At 38.5% G+C, this 19,003-nt stretch overlaps 2 protein-coding genes across 2 annotated transcripts; one reads left to right on the top strand and one right to left on the bottom strand.

Annotated features, from left to right (window-relative positions):
- Positions 1 to 1,025: 1,025 nt before the first annotated feature.
- Positions 1,026 to 1,403, bottom strand: LOC123511084. The gene has a single exon (XM_045266698.1). It carries the CDS (start codon positions 1,401 to 1,403, stop codon positions 1,026 to 1,028), a length of 378 nt encoding a protein of 125 aa, XP_045122633.1.
- Positions 1,404 to 11,354: 9,951 nt separating this feature from the next.
- On the top strand, positions 11,355 to 12,216 carry LOC123511291. The gene is made up of 2 exons (XM_045267050.1): positions 11,355 to 11,809; positions 11,914 to 12,216. The coding sequence occupies exons 1-2, from the start codon at positions 11,443 to 11,445 to the stop codon at positions 11,982 to 11,984; spliced, it is 438 nt and encodes a 145-aa protein (XP_045122985.1). The 5' UTR covers positions 11,355 to 11,442; the 3' UTR covers positions 11,985 to 12,216.
- The last annotated feature ends 6,787 nt before the right edge of the window (positions 12,217 to 19,003 follow it).

The following is a 19,003-nucleotide window of genomic DNA, read 5'->3' on the forward strand; positions in this document are numbered from 1 at the left end:
GTTTTCTCAGGTTTGTTGGGATTGAACACTGGGTGATGTGGAAGATACCATGTCCTACCAAGGGGGCCCTTTTCTTGTGCAACTTTCTCTGCATATCCCTTGAATATTAATTCTTCCATTTCCTTTACATATCGTCCTTTGAGGGCTTCATCACGACTCAGCCGTATCCTCAAACTCATGAGACGTCTGAGGACCATTTGCATGTTGTCTGGCATGGACGGTTCATCTTCTCGGAAAGGTATTGGTAATTGGTGATGGTTTCCAATCTTGACTTGTTCAGCCTTCCATAAAGTCAAGACACGTTGGTCCTCAACTGAAAGCCCTGTTTTTTCTGGATCTTCACTGTCATCTACCTCCCAGAATTGTCTTATTGTTTCTTCTGATATGGGCTCTTGGAGACCAGCTGTAGTCGTCTCTTTTACAAAAGTACTGAAGTTCATAACTCTTTGTTCTGTCAGCTCTAGTGGGCCATTTATTGCCCACCCTAACCTGGTTCTAAGTGCAAATGGGTCTCCATCTCGGCCTCTCCTGATTTCTAGTGGTGTCAATGCCGCAGGAGAGTCCTGTCCAATTAACAGTTCCACTGTTAACTGTCCTTTATGTTTTTCGTGTCTCTGTAGATACGTCAAGTCCTGTAAATGAGACCAGTGGGCTGCAAGAATGGGTTCAGCTCTTGAATCTGTCAGACTATTAGGAAAAGATTCAATGACACTAACCCGTGTCAGCTTTATAGCGCTCGTTCTCCTACTGTGTAGGCCAGTTACCATAAGAGTAACATAGGTGGATTCCCGCTGCTCAGTTTGCATTAAAGTAGAGATGACGGTCCTTTCCTTTCTTTCTTGTAATTTCAGTTGTTGTACTATTTTCCTTGAGCAGAAGGAGCGTGTACTGCCGGAATCTAGCAGTGCATAAACTTCTATCCTTCCTTTGGTATCTTTGTCAGACGTGAGAACCACTGGCACGATAGGTAGAGCCACCTTTGCTCTTCTTTCTGCTATATGTGCGACCCAACTCACTTGCTCGAGTCATTCTCTGTGTTCTTCACCTTTCAGAATCAGATTTGTGCTTTCTTCATGTTGTTCATGGTTCCTTCGGGACTGATCCACAGGAGCTGGGCTATGGAGCCACCGAGAGTGTTTTCCATTGCAATCGTTTATATCACAAGACCTAGCCTTGCAATTCTTCGCCAGGTGAGAGTTCTTAAGACAGATGAAACATCTTCCTTGTGCCTTCACAACTCGCCTACGGTGTTCCACAGGCAGGAGGCGAAACGTTGAACAGGCCAGTAGACCATGATTGTCACCACAGAGGCTTTCCCCATAACCTGTGTGTGACTCAGTGTGAGTAGCCATGGATGTTTCTCGAACCTGTTGCCTAATATGATGCCTTTGTTCCCGCTTCATGTTAGCTGTAGCAACATTCCCTTGGGTGCATGTTGTTTTTTGTTGAGTCTCCCTTTCTGTTCCCCATAGTCCCTTTGTTGTTATACCATGCTGTTCCTTTAGCATAAGTGCATTTTCCATTCTCTTTTTCATTTGTCAAGAAACTGAGCAGATCCTTGATGGGCTGAGTGCGTTTGCTCCTTTTTCCCGTCCATCGGGCCGACCATCGCGCTTGTATTGGTTCGGCAAGTCGCATCAGAATATCCCTTATTGTTGGTGTATTATCTACCTCATGTAATTTGCCCAAATTTTCTGCAAAGGAGATATAAGAAGTCAGACGTCCACACAATGTGGAAAGGGCTTGAAAGTCATTTTCCCAGATCACTGGGCCTCTCATTACTGCTTCTCTTGCCTGGTTCATACACATTCTCTCATCCCCAAACCTCTCATCCAGGATCTTTAAAGCCACCTCAAGGCCTCGGTTTGCTGGTAAAGCCATACAGTGCTCTATCATCTCTTGCACTTCCTCAGAACAACTAGTAAAGAGTCGATTGAACTTGTGCGTGTCTGAGACGGTTGAGTCCAGATAAAATTCTTCGAACTGTCTCTTAAAGGTCCAGTAATTCTTAACACTCCCTGCTTGAAGCTTAGGGAGTGTGGCATGCATCAGCCGTACTGTTTCAAGTAAAGTATCATTCGAGCCATGCCCCTTACGGAAATGTTTCTGATCTGTTAATTTGCCGTGGTGGACTCCATGTTCACTCCTTGTTCTCAAGTGTTTAATGTGCTTCCCACCCTTGTCCAGTGTCTGAGTCTCATCACTCGAAGACTCATCTTCAAGTTCGTCTTCACTTGACGAAGCGCTTCTGTCCTCGTGGCTCGAGGTCTGTCTGGTATGTCTGTCCTCGCTATATGAGGCACGCTGAGGGTTTCTTTCTCCACTAATCGAAGTGGATTTGTCTTCGCTAGTCGAAGCACGGTTTGTGTTTCCATCCTCGCTGATCGAGGCCCACCTTGTGTTTCCGTCCTCGCTAATCGAGGCCTGTCTCATATTTCCATCCTCGCCAACCGAGGCCCTTCTACACCCAGACTTTTACGTTGGGGAATAACCGACTGCTTTATTCGGACGAACCATGATCAAAAGATGACAAGGTCTGACCGCAGTCAACCGGAAATGGACCACATTCCTGACCCGTGATGTCACGCGCCCCTTACGACCTGACGCGCACACCCGCACACCTGGTCACCTGCACACAGTTTATTGCCCTGCCTCACAGTGTATGCACATGGACAGAAGGAAGTGAGGATATAACCTACTGTATCTACAGTAATGCCTAATTGCTGTGCAGTGTATGGGTGCTATTCAAATTATAGAAACAATAATGGAATCACCTTCCACAGATTTCCAAAGAATGATGAGGTGAAGAAGAAAATGATTAGTCTGTGTAAAAGACAAGACCCAATTAATGGAAACAGAGCAGTGATATGTAGCTTACATTTCGAGCCAATTGCATATGAACGAAATCTTAAGTATGAGCTCCTTAATCTGCCTGTTCCAAAACACCTTGTAAGGATAAAGGAAGGTGCATACCAACACAACTGCTGCCGACAACACAAGGTGAGAACATAATTTACTGTACATAACGCATTATTATACAGTACGAGGGCACTCTAATACTCTTTAAGAGTACTACAATATTGATTCAAGCAGTGTTATCAGGGGTTAATAGAAATGCACGCCAGATTCTGCGTAGTAATAGAAAAACCTCGTAATGAATGAAAAAATTTTTCTCATACGAACAATATATTCGTACAGTTGCTGATGTGTGTGGGGAAAGAGAGGCAAGAGTTGTGAAAAGAGGACAGAAACGACTAATACAAGACATTTTAGAAGCACAAGTTGAGGTCCCAGAGGGAGATGCTACAGAAGAGGAGCAACTACGTCCATCTGTTGAGGATTTGCAACGCCAGGTTGATGACTGCAAATAAGAGAGGGGAGTGTTGCAAGATGAAAAAAATACTAAAATAAAAACTGTACAATACATTTACAATTATTAATGTATAAAATCTAGTGTTGTCATAAATAATTATGTATATAATGTGTATCAATCTTCATTATGCCTTTCATTGCCCTTGAAAATAATATTTGTACCAGGAGTGCAGGTACATAATTATGGGCTGGCATACAGATTTTTACAGAGGGAAGCAGCTAGAGGGGCGCGTGATGTCAGAGGTACACGGGGTGGGAGAGCGCGGTTAGATCTTGTCTTCTTTTGATCATACTGCTTATGAGGTCATTCAGGGGACTAATGAAGTGAATGAGGACATATGTGGCGGCACTCCCGTGGGACCTGGAGCGGAGTGATAAAGTCATTAATATTAATGTCAGGTCAGTGAGATCTCAGCCTTCCCAGGGGATTAAGGGTGGAGTGGCAGCCTGTATGTATGGTACGAAATAAAGTATAAAATTCCGGTACAATATTTTAGCGCACTAGTATGGTACGAGCATGATTTACTGGTACGGTACCGTATTTTTCTTTGGTTCGAATGAATCGCACCGTACAGTACTATACATGCTTTGCTCTGAGGTAATTATATCCACATTCAGTGGCAGTACCATTAAATGGTGATAGAGATGTAATCAATATAATTCATTTCCTTAAAAACAAAAACAACAATATACACAAAATCGCTTTACCTGTTGTCAAAAACCGCAAAACTCATTTAGCAACACCGTCGGCTATTCATTTCAATAAATCTATCGAACCTGTTATCTATAAGAAGAAAGGTCACAAAGATGAGATAGGTAATTACAGACCCATGCCTACATTAAACGTATTTTCTAAGGTTTTTAAAAATCTAAACATTTGAAACATTTATTTATAGCAATTAGCTATATAAACATACAAATATGTATTTGCTTTCATGTAAAAATATATACTGTAGGTACATATATAGCTAAAGCTAGCCTATATAAAGCATAGCTTTTTAGGCATGAAAAAAATATCCTTAAAAATATTAAACAATCTGGCTGGGGCAACAATATCTATTACTGTAATGATGACATTATTATAACTATATATAATATCCTAGTATTAGATTCATATATTACACAAAAGATAATTAAGATTCGTTTATTACTTAAGACAATAAAAAGAATGGATGACTATTCATAGGAGGTGTACAATTTGTTCATGTATACAGACATACAGACATTCCAATTTTACATATAAATACAATATATGAGCAGACATACACATGTTAAGATATATATACTAACTAATAATTTCATATACATAATTCATTTGTAGGATAGTTTAGCTTTACAAACATGTTGGATCTCAGCTAGTATTTGGGAGTGAATTGAGTTTTACTTATATGCTGGCTTAATGAGGCAGGACAGGAGTTAGTTAATATGTCATTATGATATTGTGTTTCAATCGGCTTTTGAATGTGTTGAGGGAAGGAGCGTCTTGAATTTCTTTGGGAATAGTATTCCAAGTTACAGGACCCAAATAAGTTGTTGAATGTTGAAATTTTGATAAACGATGAATAGGAAAGCTAAGGTTGTTGCGGTGACGGGTAGTATAATTATGAGATGGGAGGAGGTCACGCATTTCATTCTTATTCTTATACATAAGTTTAGCTATTTCCATTTTTGTTATATCATCCAGTTTCAAGATTTTTGTTTCTTTGAATAGTGAATTAGTATGTGCTAAATAATCACTGTTAGTAATAATTCTTACTATTTTTTGAGTAATAATCTTAAAGGGTTAGATAGGTGGTGTATGTTGTACACCAAATGGGATTACAGTAAGTAAGTAGTGGATAAATGTGTGCATAGTATATTAATTTTAGTACATTAGAAGGCATGATATCTTTTATTTGATATAGTAAGGCAATGTGTCTTGATATTTTTTGTGTAAGATTATGTATGTGATGTTTAAATAATAATGAATCATCATAATCGACACCAAGAAATCGTATTCTATTTGTTTTAGAAATAATTTCATTGTTGATTTTTAAATTTATTAAATGAGGTGTTTTTGTAGTAGTGAATAACATAAAGTAGGTTTTTTCAGTATTAATTGTTAATCTGTTACATAGACACCACTGGTAAAGTCTTTTAAGTTCATGATTCGCATTCACTACAAGCTCATTTTGGTTTGGACCTGTTAAGTAAAGCGTCATGTCATCGGCAAACAGGATGCTTTTAGTTTCAGAGAAAAGATCAGAAATGTCATTGATATATATCAGAAATAAAATTGGACCTAGAACGCTTCCTTGAGGTACACCAAGGTTTACAGGGGTAGTAGGTGATTTTTCACCACTAAACACAACATAGTGATGTCTGTCTGTTAGGTAATCCTTAAACCAAGAAAGTAATGTGCCCCTGATTCCATAGTGATGCATTTTGTTAATAAGGATCTTATGATTAACTGTGTCAAAAGCTTTAGCAAAATCTATAAAGATGGATAATACATGGAATTTTTTGTCAATTGCAGAAAGTATATCATTAGAAAATGCGTTTAAGGCTTTAAATGTACTGCAGTTCCGTCTAAACCCATATTGTGAAGAATTTAATATATTTTTAGTTTCAAGATAATCAATTAAATAAACCTTCATTAACGTTTCAAATATTTTAGAGAAAATGTTAAGTTGTGATATTGGTCTATAGTTTTTAATGTCGTTATCGGGGCCAGACTTGTGGATAGGAGTAATTTTGCAGTCTTCAATAGTGATGGAAACGTTCCAGTTGCAACTGATTGATTAAATAGTATAGTCAAAGGAATTGAGAAGAGTTGAGCATTTCTTTTAATAACAATGGGTGATATATCATTAATACCTGAGTTTTGTTATTTAGGGACTGAATTACTTTAGTCACATCAAAGGTAGTCACAATAGGGCACAACATAGAATTTAGAAAGTTACCTTTAAGGTAGTCTTTCGGGTCTTTGTTTGTATATGGAAGTCTTCTGTCAAGTTCAGGTGCAATAGTGGAAAAATATCTACTAAAGGCTTCTGCTATATCTGAAGAATCGGTTAATAATGAATTATTATAATGCAAAGACTTATTGTTATTTGCTTTATTTGTATTTCCTTTTAATTCATTAATTGCTTGCCAAATCTTTTTGGTATTATTACGGAAATTTGTAAAAACTTGGAAATAATGGTTCATTTTTGCAGTCCTGATAATTTGGGTTAGATGGTTTCTATATTGTTTGAAAGTCTCATGAGATACTGTTCCAAGCTTATACATTTTAAATAAATTACATTTATGTTTAATGGACTTTAGTATTCCACTTGTAAGCCAGGCATTATTAAGTCTTTTATCAGTAACAAATTTAGATTTAATTGGGAAACTCTGATTATAACATTCGTATAGTTTTTTTTATAAAATAGATTAAAGTTGTTGTTAGTATTTTCCATAGTTAGCAGTTCTTCCCAGTTTATTTTGCGTAGCTCATTGGTAAAAAGAGTATGATTATTGGCATTAAAATTTCTAAATTTTATCTCTTGTTTTTTTGTTGGGTTTAGATTGCTGATTGATATTAATGAAAATGGGAAGGTGGTCAGATATACAGCAGTGAAGGATCCCTGAGAATGAGTGAGGTGTGAAATTTGACCAGATTTGATCTAGTAGCGAGGGCTGACCTAGAGCAGGAGTATCCGGAAATCGTGTAGGTCTGGATATGTGGGGGAAATAATTTAGTGTTTGCATGGTATTAAGGAAAAGTTTGTAGGAATGTGGGTAGAATGCTCCAATAAATTTATGTTAAAGTCTCCTATAATTAATGATTTGTTACGTCTGAAGATGTCATTATTCAGCATATCATTCATATCAGATGTAAATTCATTGACACCTACATGTTTGCTCTTAGGTCTGTAAAGAACAGTAATTATATAATTTGAATCTCCTAATGTAAGTTTAAGAGTACACATTTCAATGTTTACATTAATGAAGCAAAATGGGTTTAACAATTCTGTTTGTAACATATTGTTAGCAAAAATAGATATCCCTCCATGTTCTCTTTCAGTTCTTATTAAGTGATATGAATCATAACCATCCAAAAAATAAAGATGTTTAGTGTGTTCTTGTAGCCATGTCTCAGTAACAGCAATTATATCAGGTGGTTTTGGTAAACAATTAAGGAAAGATTTTAGTACATCAAAGTGTTTGTGAAGTGATCTAATGTTGATATGTATAATGTTAAGGTAATTGTTACATAATGATTTAGTTGCTGATATATAATCCTCAAAATTGAAATATTTGGATAAAGAATTAGGATCTCGCTGACCTGACAGTTTTTCTATAGCACTAAATTCTAAGTTTAAAGAGAACACTTCATTATCATCATACAAAGAATTAAATAAATTTTCCATATGTTGCAAACAATGTGATATAAATCAGTAATTAAGTACACTAATGAATAACTAAACAAAAGCAAATTAAAACCAAATAGGTCTCTCCAGGTATGCAAATATAGAGAAGAAATACAGTATAGTACTAGTATTAATCATTGTGATAGTAGTAGTAGTAGTAGTAGTAGTAGTAGTAGTAGTAGTAGTAGTAGTAGTAGTGGTGGTGGTGGTGGTGGTGGTGGTGGTGGTGGTGGTGGTGGTAGCAGTGGTGGTAGTAGTAGTAGTAGTAGTAGTAGTAGTAGTAGTAGTAGTAGTAGCAGTAGCAGTAGCAGTAGTAGCAGTAGCAGAGGTAGTAGTAGTAGTAGTAGTAGTAGTAGTAGTAGTGGTAGTGGTGGTGGTGGTGGTAGTAGTAGTAGTAGTAGTAGTAGTAGTAGTAGTAGTAGTAGTAGTAGTAGTAGTAGTAGTAGTAGTAGTAGTAGTAGTAGTAGCAGAGGTAGTAGTAATAGTAGTGTGTCATAGTGATATCTTTAGTATTGACATTAGTTATTTTAGGGACAGTATAGTAAATAGTGGAAATAAATGGTAGAACAACAAAACTGTTACACTTCATAGGAAGTAATCATATTAAATTGGAAAAGTTATGATAGTATAATCAGTGGTACAGTGTAATATTAGTATTAATCATTATGATGGTAGTAGTAGTAGTAGTAGTAGTAAGCACCTTCATTGATTTCACTAAAGCTTTTGATACAGTTATACATGGAATATTATTACGAAAATTACATTATTACAAAATCACAGGAAATATTCATGAGAGGTTTCAGAATTACTTGTCACAGAGCTAAAAAAAAAAAAAAAAAAAATATAATAATAATAATAATAATAATAATAATTCTTAATAATAATAATAATAATTCTTAATAATAATAATAATAATTCTATTACTATACATCTCTACCTACTCAATATGACGTACCTAAGGGCAGTGTCTTGGGTACTATCTTGTTCCTTTTATATATTAATGATATTACTCATGAAATTTACAGTGGTTAATGGGTGGGGAGAGTGAGGGGTATGTGGGTTAATAGGTGGGGAGAATGTGAGGGGCTAGGCTGCTAGGCGTTTTGGTTGATGGGTGGGGAGGATGTGGGGGGACAGGCGTAGGGCTTATATGGATGGGGGAGGATGTGAGGAGCAAGGAGTATGGGTTGATGGGTGGGGAGGGTGTGATGAGTCAGGCGCAGAGGATGATGGTTGAGGGTGTGAAGCGCCGATCAGGCGTAATTGGATAGGAAGTATCCATATTTAGGTGGAGAACAGGTAAATCGTAATTCAGACAGCTACTGAGGGTAACTGAGTTAATGAGCTACGATTCAACAGTCAACAATTGGGCCGCTACCAGCGACTGCGCCGCGTACTGTACATGAAACGGTCGCGTCCTAAGTCGTATCGTATAAAACAAGGTATAGAACCCGGCCGTTCGCCCTCCCCGCTCTGACAAGCTTCTCACCTCCCCGAAATGGAAAAAAGACAGGAACAGGTCGGATACGGTTGTTTACTAAACCAAATAATTAACTGGTTATACTAGTTCATCTAACCTTGAATATTCAACACTTAGTCTTCACTAATGAGCTAGAAACTGCACCAAATTGAAAAAAAAAAAAAAAAAACTTAATGAGCATTATATGAAGTTTATGCGCCGTTTCTGTTGAAATTGCTCGAAATCTAAAGCATTTCGTGTTAGGTTGGAAACTAACTTCGAATCGTACGGCTGGTACTGGTATGCCGTTCACGCATGCGCAGAGGGGGAGGGAAAAACGAGTGCAACTGTAAGGATCTGCCTGAGCACTACTGAGGCTGAGGCTGAGGGATACAGGTACCGCACATTTAATAGACCGCAACTCGTCGAATGAACGTATACCGTGACGCAGGGACGTCTGTAGGTTGGTGAAGATATATCGTGAGAGGCTGGGATAATGGTGCCAATTAGCCTATACTTTTTTTTTCTCTCTCTCAAGCATCTCTCGGAATTAGTCTATAAATAGAAATGACGTAATGTTCTAGAAGGGTGCAAGCGAGGCTATAAAATCACGCCGCCGATCGATGAACAGGGTTGCCAGATTGGCATATTTGGTGCCAAATTCAAGAAATTTGGCACTTTTTCAATGCGTCTGGCATCCAAAAAATCGAGTTGGCATCTTGGCACTTTTTTTGGCATTTTTCGATGACAATCACTAATAAGACTTTCTCACATTTTTATAAATTTAAAGATCCCGCCTAATGTAGTACTAAGCGTTATTACCATCTGTGTTGCCGGGATTTTGTTCCAACTCCAGAAATGCTGGAGTTGTTTACCTCTGATATTTATAGTAATAAAAATGTTGGTAACATGGATGATGAAGATTTATGTGAATATATCTGAGCTGTGATACTTCAGTGATCTTCATTTTAGTTGAATGATAAGTGATGAAATGTGATAACTTATTTGTTTATCATTTCTAATGTAAAAACAATATGTTATACAAATTGTATTATAAATTGTAAAGTAGACAGACTTAAAATTTGCTATATATATATATATATATATATATATATATATATATATATATATATATATATATATATATATTTATTTATTACAAAAAGTATTGTTTAGCTGTGATTATTAATTGATATATACAGTAGTCACTATCACACAAGTACAAGACTTAGTACAAATATGCAATATGCAGTAAGCTAAGTAGGCAGACATTCAATATTTTGTTATGTAGGCATATTGATGAGCTGCGATGAATGATCTACCATTACCAGTCTAAGAACAATTAATGTTAAGTAGGAAGACAAACAGTATTTTATTTTGTAGGAATACTGTGGAACTGTATTGAATTCCTTCATAACTAGTCTAAGATCAATGTTCAGTAGGAAAATATGCAAGACTTTGTGTTTTGTTGAAATACTGTGGAGCTGTGATGGATGATCTGCCTGTACTAGTCTAAGAACAATTAATGTTAAGCAGGAAGACATGCAATATTTCATTTTGTAGGAATACTGTGCTGTGATGAATTCTCTCATTGCTAGTCTAAGAACAATGAATATTAAGCAGGAAAACATGCAATATTTTATTTTGTATGAATACTGTGCTGTGATTAATTCTTTCATTACTAGTCTAAGAACAGTTAATGTTTAGTAGGAAGATATGCAATATTTTGTGTTTTCTAGGAATACCATTGAACTTTCATGAATGGAATACCTATGTAGAAGTTTATTATGGACAAACATAATATATCTTTGCACATCAGTATGTGATAATATATATGAAAAAAAAGGACTTAACATATCATTGGAATGCCCGCATAAGATACTCCATACGTTTTGTGGTCGTTTTACAATAGCCAGTCTTGCATATAATTATGTAACAGTATTCAAGTAGTTATTTAGTGAGTTTTGCTCTCTCTCTCTCTCTCTCTCTCTCTCTCTCTCTCTCTATATATATATATATATATATATATATATATATATATATATAATGTCTATATATTTAATTGACTTTGGCACATTATTGGAACCAACTTGGCATCTTTTGCTCCGAAAAATCTGGCAACCCTGTCGATGAATCATCCTGTTATCTCTTTGCCATCACACGAGAAGGATCTCCCGACACGCTCCTAACAAGATCTGAATATACACGCTTCTTTCAATGGATCGGATTAGGATTGAAAGTGGAAACGTATTGAAAGAGAAAATGGACGAAGTGAGAAGACCGTCAAGGACTTTAAACCTGGATTGTAAGATTCCAGGCATCGTTATCTTCACCTGTGGCCTCCTGCTGGGTGCCATCGGAGTAGGAATAACACAATCGTTCGTAGCCGCGCCACGTACCCGTCATGTCGCTTCTCCGTGTAACATTTCAGGCACTACTGACGTGTCATTGGAAGTAACCGTGCCAATTATTACCAGCCAATCAAATAATACTTCAACCGTCATGGAGGCCACAGAGGGTGACCTTGCTACGGTGCCTTCAACATCGGCGCTAACCTGCGAAGAGGCTTCTAAGCAACAACAAGGTAAGCTCAGGAACAGTCCTAGATGCCAGCCGGTGTTACACGTTGTAAAACTGGAGGAGGAATTAGAAACCTGGGATAACCTTCTGGACAAAGACCTCTTGCAGCTAGAGGTTGCCGTCTCTCGCTGCCCGTCTCATGGACGGTGCCTGGGGACAGAGGTGCCTGCCAGTGCTAACTAAGGTGCAGCGCACCCCCTACTTCTTGAAGTATAGAGACGGCGACAACTGGGAAGGATGTGCAGAAAGAGACCTGGAGGAACACCTGGAGTGCTATTGTGGATAACAATGCCCTATCCACTCCTATGCTGATGATACCACCCTGCATTATTCAACAGCGTTCAACAGACGCCCAACCCAACAACAATTAAATGACTCAAGGCGAGATGCTATAGGACGCCTAACTTCTGATCTTTCACTTGTTTCTGATTGGGGCAGAGAAAACCTGGTTTTGTTCAATGCCTCAAAAACTCAATTTCTACAACTATCTACTCGACATAACCTTCCAGACAACTATCCTCTCTTCTTCAATAACACTCAACTTCCCTCTCCTCTACATTAAACACACTCGGTCTATCCTTCACTAAAAATCTAAACTGGAAATTTCACATCTCTACTCTTGCTAAATCAGCTTCCAAGAAGTTAGGTGTCCTATAGCGTCTTCGTCCATTTTCTCTCCCTCCCAGCTGCTTGCTCTGTACAAGGGCCTTATCCGCCCGTGTATGGAGTATGGCTCTCATGTCTGGGGGATCCACACACAGCTTTACTAAACAAGGTGGAATCTAAAGCTTTTCGTCTTATCAACTCTTCTCCTCTAACTGACTGTCTTGATTCTTTAAGTCACCGCCGCAATGTTGCATCTTTATCTGTCTTCTACCGCTGTTTTCATGCTGTCTGCTCTTCTGAACTTGCTAACTGCATGCCTTCCCCCTCCTGCGGCCTCGCTGCACAAGACTCTCTACTTCTTCTCATCCCTATTCTGTCCATCTTCCTAATGCAAGAGTTAACCAGTATCTTCACTCCTTCATTCCCTACACTGGTAAACTCTGGAACTCTCTACCTGTGTCTGTATTTCCACCTGCCTATGACTTAAACTCTTTCAAAGAGGAGTGTCAAGACACCTCTTACGTTAACTGGACCCTCCTTTTAGATTTTTCTGTTTTTTCTCTTTCTACTTTTCTTTTAACAGGGCCTGGCAACCAGCGGGATTTTTTTTTTTTCCAACACTGTGTTTGCCCTTGGCCAGTGCCCTTGTAATGTAAAAAAAAAAAAAAAAAAAAAAAAAAGTGTACCAATTATAACAATTATTTATATATATGTATTGTCAAGTGCGTGAACCTAATAAATGTTATATCCTGTTACTCGTCTCTTTTTTATATACGTATATAAAGAATATAATTACTTGGATAAGTTTTTGGGATCCATTTTTGATCATATGGCATACCTGTTAATAGTAAATGTTAATAGTTAGGTTAGGTTAGGTCAGAGTAGCATATTTTTAGGTTAGATTAGGTTTAGGTAAGGCCTAACCTAATCTAACCTTACATAACCTATATATCTACATATACCTACATTGTATAAAATGTAATGTAACCTATCCTAACCAAATCTAAGCTAACCTAACCTAACTTGAACTCCACTTATAACCATGAAGTCTGCGGCCATTAACATTAATTTTGCTAGTATTTTTTGTGAGGGAGGATTTAAGATGAATTTCTTTTTAGGCTGAAATTCTTGCTCTTGTGCACCTTCAACATGCTGATCGTGCTGATGAAGCAAGGTTGCCAAGGAGACTGGTCAAGGATCACCAAAACCCTTTAGCTGCCTACTCTGAGGAGGATGTTCATTTGGAGGTACTGGCTGTCAAAGGAGTGCATTCACACCCTTCTTGGTCAAGTGAAACCAGATTTGCCAAGAGCCAAGGATGGATGAGGTAAAGTAAATTGTATTTTATTTCTTGCTTCTGTTCCTCATTTTTCTCATGACTTCAACATTTTTCTCTAAACCAACGTATGTATACCTTTGTTCCCAGGTGCATATTTCATACTTCTTTAATTGCTTGTAGACAATGATTTTATCTTGAATGATACATTATTCTAGTCCCATTAATTTCTCATTCCCAGGAATTGTTCTTGATGAGAAATTAACATAATTTTTCTCTTGCCATGTCTACAGGTTGTATTATTCCAGCATACCTCCAGCTCCTCACAGCAATGATTTATTTTGCCACAGCAAGCTTCCAGATATGTATGGCTGACTGCCTGGGGATGTCTGCTGCCTCTGTATGTAAAATTGTTAGAAGTATCTCAACCATTTTATGTACCCTAGCTCGGACTTACATAAAATTTCCAGAGCCAACTGACATTCCTGACCTTGCCTCCAATTTCTTCAATATTGCTGGCATGCCAGGTTGTATTGATGGTTCGTACATCAATATAATAAGCCCTGGAGGTGATCATGTGGAACTCTATAGATCACGAAAGGGCCGCTTTGCCATCAATCTTATGGGGATTTGTGATTATACACTAGTATTTAGAAACATGTAGCTGGCCAGGTAGTGTGCATGACAGCAGAGTATTTGATAATTCAAGAGTGTGCCATCTGTTACAGGAGGGAAATTATAGTGGGTATCTCCGGGGTGACTCTGGGTATCCATGCAGGAAATATTTGTTGACTCTGCTTCTTTCACTACCAATTGAGAAAGAACGGAAGTATAACACAGCTCACATTAAAACCCGAAATGTTATTGAAAGAGCTTTTGGTGTGCCGAAACGCAGGCTTGCCATCCTTAATAAAGAGGTGCGGACAAAACTTAGCACAACTAAGCAAATAATTGTCATGTGTCATTTTGCACAATATTGCTAGATTACACAATGTTCCTATGCCTGATGAGATGGATGAGGTACTTGGAAATGCAATCCCAAACATAAATGCTGAGCAAGTACCCATTGAGAATGCTGCCAGTGGCTTGGTATTACAGAGCCGCATAATTGATAACTGGTTTTAAAATGTGCCAAATTACACTTGCTTTCCTCTATCCCAAAATTGTAATGCATATCATTTCAATCTTAAACTCAATTGCATCTGTCATTTGATACATTGTTATGTGACAATACAAGATACAAGTACCATGTAGAATGTAATTATATGATATTTTCCTGTGAAGGACAAGACATGAAAGAAATGTTTTATATATTTATATATTAAACTCAAAGTGTAGGTCATGAAAATAAATGGAGGTCAAGATTTGTTTGTTTTATTTATTTGTTTTCACTCAAATATACAACACACACACACACACACACACACGACTTACAGACTGCTGGGTCTCCCAGAAGCTGGGCTGTAGTACTTGCGTACTTGTTCCATAGTGCGATCAACATTATGCATAGTCTGAACAAATGCATTCACAGACATATGCATTGCCTCAGCAAATGCATTTGCTGCCAGCTCAGCTTGATTGCCAAGCTTCTCACATAGAGCAGAGAAGTTTTGCAATGACACTTTCAAGTTGTCATTCAAGGTCTCTGCACCTTCTAGAATAGAGCGGAAACATTCCTCCCTCTTACTGCGTAGGGGTCTCTTTCGGCCTCTATGGGTCAGGCTTGTGATGTCCCTCCTGGTGCTGTTGCTGGCCCTGCTGGTGGTGGTGCTGGTGCCATTGCTGGTGCTGTTGCTGTAACTGCTGGTGGTGCTGAAGCTGGTCCTGGTGGTGGTGCTGTTGCTAGTCCTGGTGGTGGTGCTGTCGCTGGTGCTGTTACTGGTCCTGCTGCTGGTGCTGTTGCTGGTACTGTTGATGGTCCTGCTGCTGGTGCTGTCAATGGTCCTGGTGCTATTGTATATGCAGGAAGCATGTCGTCGTCAGCAGGGTAGCTGAGGTTGAATTCAGCAGCTACTTCCTCCCAAACTTTCTGTTTTTTCTTATCCCATTGAAGCCTGTAGAATGATCCAACAGGATTTTCTTTGAAGTTATCACCTCAGACAGTCTCTGGCGTTGAGTATTCGTGAGTGCGGCAGCTTTTTCTCGAGGAGAGAGGAGGAGAACAGAAGAGGCAGGCACACTCATGATAGCGACGAAGCTGTGGGCGAACTAAAGGTAGCACGTGGATTTGTTTAAATGCAGGCCAGTAACCCTAATGTTTAATGAATGGGCCCAAAGAGTGTCAGGAAGGGAGACCTGTTTGGCGGGGTGGTGCCTAATAGTATCACAGACACACCTGCGCCGCTCATGCATCTAGACGAGAGAGCAAGGCTGGAAACCGGATCGCGGAAACTCCACTACACTACACCGGGGGAGAGTGTGAAGGAAAAAAAAAAGTTGGCGTTAATTTTTGTTATGTGGCACTTTTGAGTTTTGTTTTATTTATTATTATTATTATTATTGTTATTACTATTACTATTATTATTGTTATTATTATTATGTAAAAGACTGGAATGCAAAGCATTCCAATCTTTTACATTGGTGAAATTGCCGCTTCCCCTGCACAATACATGTACTCGTACATGCATCAGGTCTGGAATACTCTTTCAAAACTTGCTGTTGTGTATGGGAACTAAACCTTTGTCCGCCAACAAACAATACCATCCAAAAAGTACAGCCTAATTTCAAACTGCAAAAAATTTCCCACTGTAGTTATTCAGTACTGTCATTATTGAGGAAAAACAATTAGCCATCCCTCATATTACTCAAGTATTAGGTTCATAACTCACTATACGTCACGACCCCTACACATGTACGTCCCTTTATCTAGACACAAAGCATGGCATCAATCCCTAGTTCCGAAAAACTCTGGGTACGTCCTGTTTTTTAAACGATGGTGTTATATAGTATAACACAACACTAAACACTAAAGGTTCCTGTAATAATTGTTGGTGTCTCCTACTCCTCCCCAACAGGAGACACCAATGTTATTCATGACTCAGATGCGATTAAAACTTACGTTAGAAATTCGATAATATGTCAAAGTGTTTCCTTGTAAATGGAAAATAGTGGCCATCATCACAAAGAAGAGATAATGGCATTGATAAATGAGCGTTCGGGCTCCCTTGCCGTGGTGAATTTGGGTTTGTTTTGTTGACGTTTACAGCAAAGTCATGGAAGTCTTCACTCGCTCAACACATCTATCATCTGTACAGGATTTTAACGTGGTAAGTATAAGATTCTTACCTAGATGAGGCCTAGAGCCCCATCTAGAAGCAGATGAAACCTCCAACCAGGACTGCAAGTGAAGACAACTAGAGGTATGGCATAATGGTTGGCTAATGTGGTTTCATCAAAACTTCAAGAAGCCCTTCACACAAACTCATAGAGAACATCACCCAGAGAAGTATCAAGTTGGCGTTTAAAAGCAACAACAGAAGATGCAGTGACAACATGCTCAGGCACCTCATTCCAAACAGATAACACCCTAATTGAAAAGAAATGAGCCCTGACTTCTGTGTCACAGCGAGGGATGGCCAACTTGTAGGAGTGACCTCTTGTTACAGCATTAAGCTTACTAACAAACAAATGTTCAAGATCAGGACAGACCATGCAAAATGTTATAAACCATAATAAGATCAGCTCTAGGCAAACGGCCTTTAATTGAGTACAACTTAAGTGTAGAGAGACGCTCAGAGTAACTCAGATTTCCAAAACCAGATATTAACTTTGTCCATTTCTGCTGTACTCCCTACAACAATCTAAGATCACCAAGATAACCTGTATTCCACACTGCAGATGAGAAGTCCAAGATTGGTCTTATATGTGTAATAAATAGAGCTCTCATAAATTCAGGAGAATGACACACTGTACCCTTAAGAATGCCAAACCACTTGCCTTCATTGCTGTTTCTCTTACATGTTGATGAAACTTAAGTTCATAGTCTACCCAAACACCCAAGTCTTTCTGCAATTGCTTAACAGGAATCTGTTGATTAACAATAAAATATAGAAGTGAGTCAGGAGCATTGTGGAAGTGTCTACAAAAACTAATTGCAACACATTTTTCAACAGAAAAGACTGGTCTCATGGAGCTTGTTTATATCTCTCTGCATTTAAGTAGTGGCCTAATTCAAAATCAGCTTTAGAAATTGGAGCTGCTAGATACAGTTTAAGATCATCAGCAAAAAGGCAATATTTACAAGATAGATTAGAAACATGGTTAATGTAAACCAAGAACAGAAGAGGCCCATTCACAGATCCTTGGGGAACTCCACTTCCAACATGTACACTGCAACTTGTGAAACCTTGGACAAAAACTTTCATTGTTCTAGCAGATAAATAATCGTAGAGCCATTCCAACAATGCACCTCTGATGCCAATACATTGTAACATTCTAAGGAGCAGTTGGTGATTGACTACATCAAAGGCTTTTCTATAGTCGAAAAATATGATATCAACAGAGAAGCCACGATCATAATAATCGGTAACATAATCATAGATGTATAAAAGTTGGTCGGAAACAGATTTACCAGACCTAAAGCCATACTGGTGGGGAGAGAGCAGGTGGTTACTTTCCAAATAGGTAGACAAATGAGAAACAATTATTCTTTCAAAGGACTTACAGCACACAGATGTCAAGCTAATGGGTCTGTAGTTGAGGGGATCAGAATGAATACCACCTTTGAATAATGATGTAACATTGGCATCCTTCCAGTCCAAAGGGACATGTTTAGAAGACAAGAATTTGTGACATATTAATAAAAGAGAATAACTTAAAGAATGTGTGCATCTTCTCAGCAGTACTGATGGCAATTGGTCTGGACCGGAACAACAACTTAGCTTAAGAATAGACAGTATAGATTCAATAGTAAAAACATCAAACATGTAGCCATCAAACTCAAATACAGTGTCACAAGTCTGAAGTGGGGAGGGGTTGTCCAAGACAGCATTTGAGAATACACCCAAGAAGGCACGGACAAAACACCCGGCCATGTCACCACCTTCCGTGATCCATACACCATCTCTTATTAACCCCTTCAATACGGTGATGCCTATGTAAGCGTCATGAAGCCCCAGTAGCATATACGGTGATGCCTACGTAGGCGTCATATTTCTTTTCTGAGCTTTCTTCAGTTCAGTTGTCCCGTATAGTGTGTTGGATACCAACTACATACGCCGTATGCTGTCCTTGAAATCCTAGTGCTCCTCCCACCATCCTTGTCTCCACCAATCACTAAAGATAAGCTACTTGCATCCCGCCTTGTGTCTAAAATTA

This window comes from Portunus trituberculatus, chromosome 31 (genome assembly GCF_017591435.1).
Source record: "Portunus trituberculatus isolate SZX2019 chromosome 31, ASM1759143v1, whole genome shotgun sequence".
NCBI lineage: Eukaryota > Metazoa > Arthropoda > Malacostraca > Decapoda > Portunidae > Portunus > Portunus trituberculatus.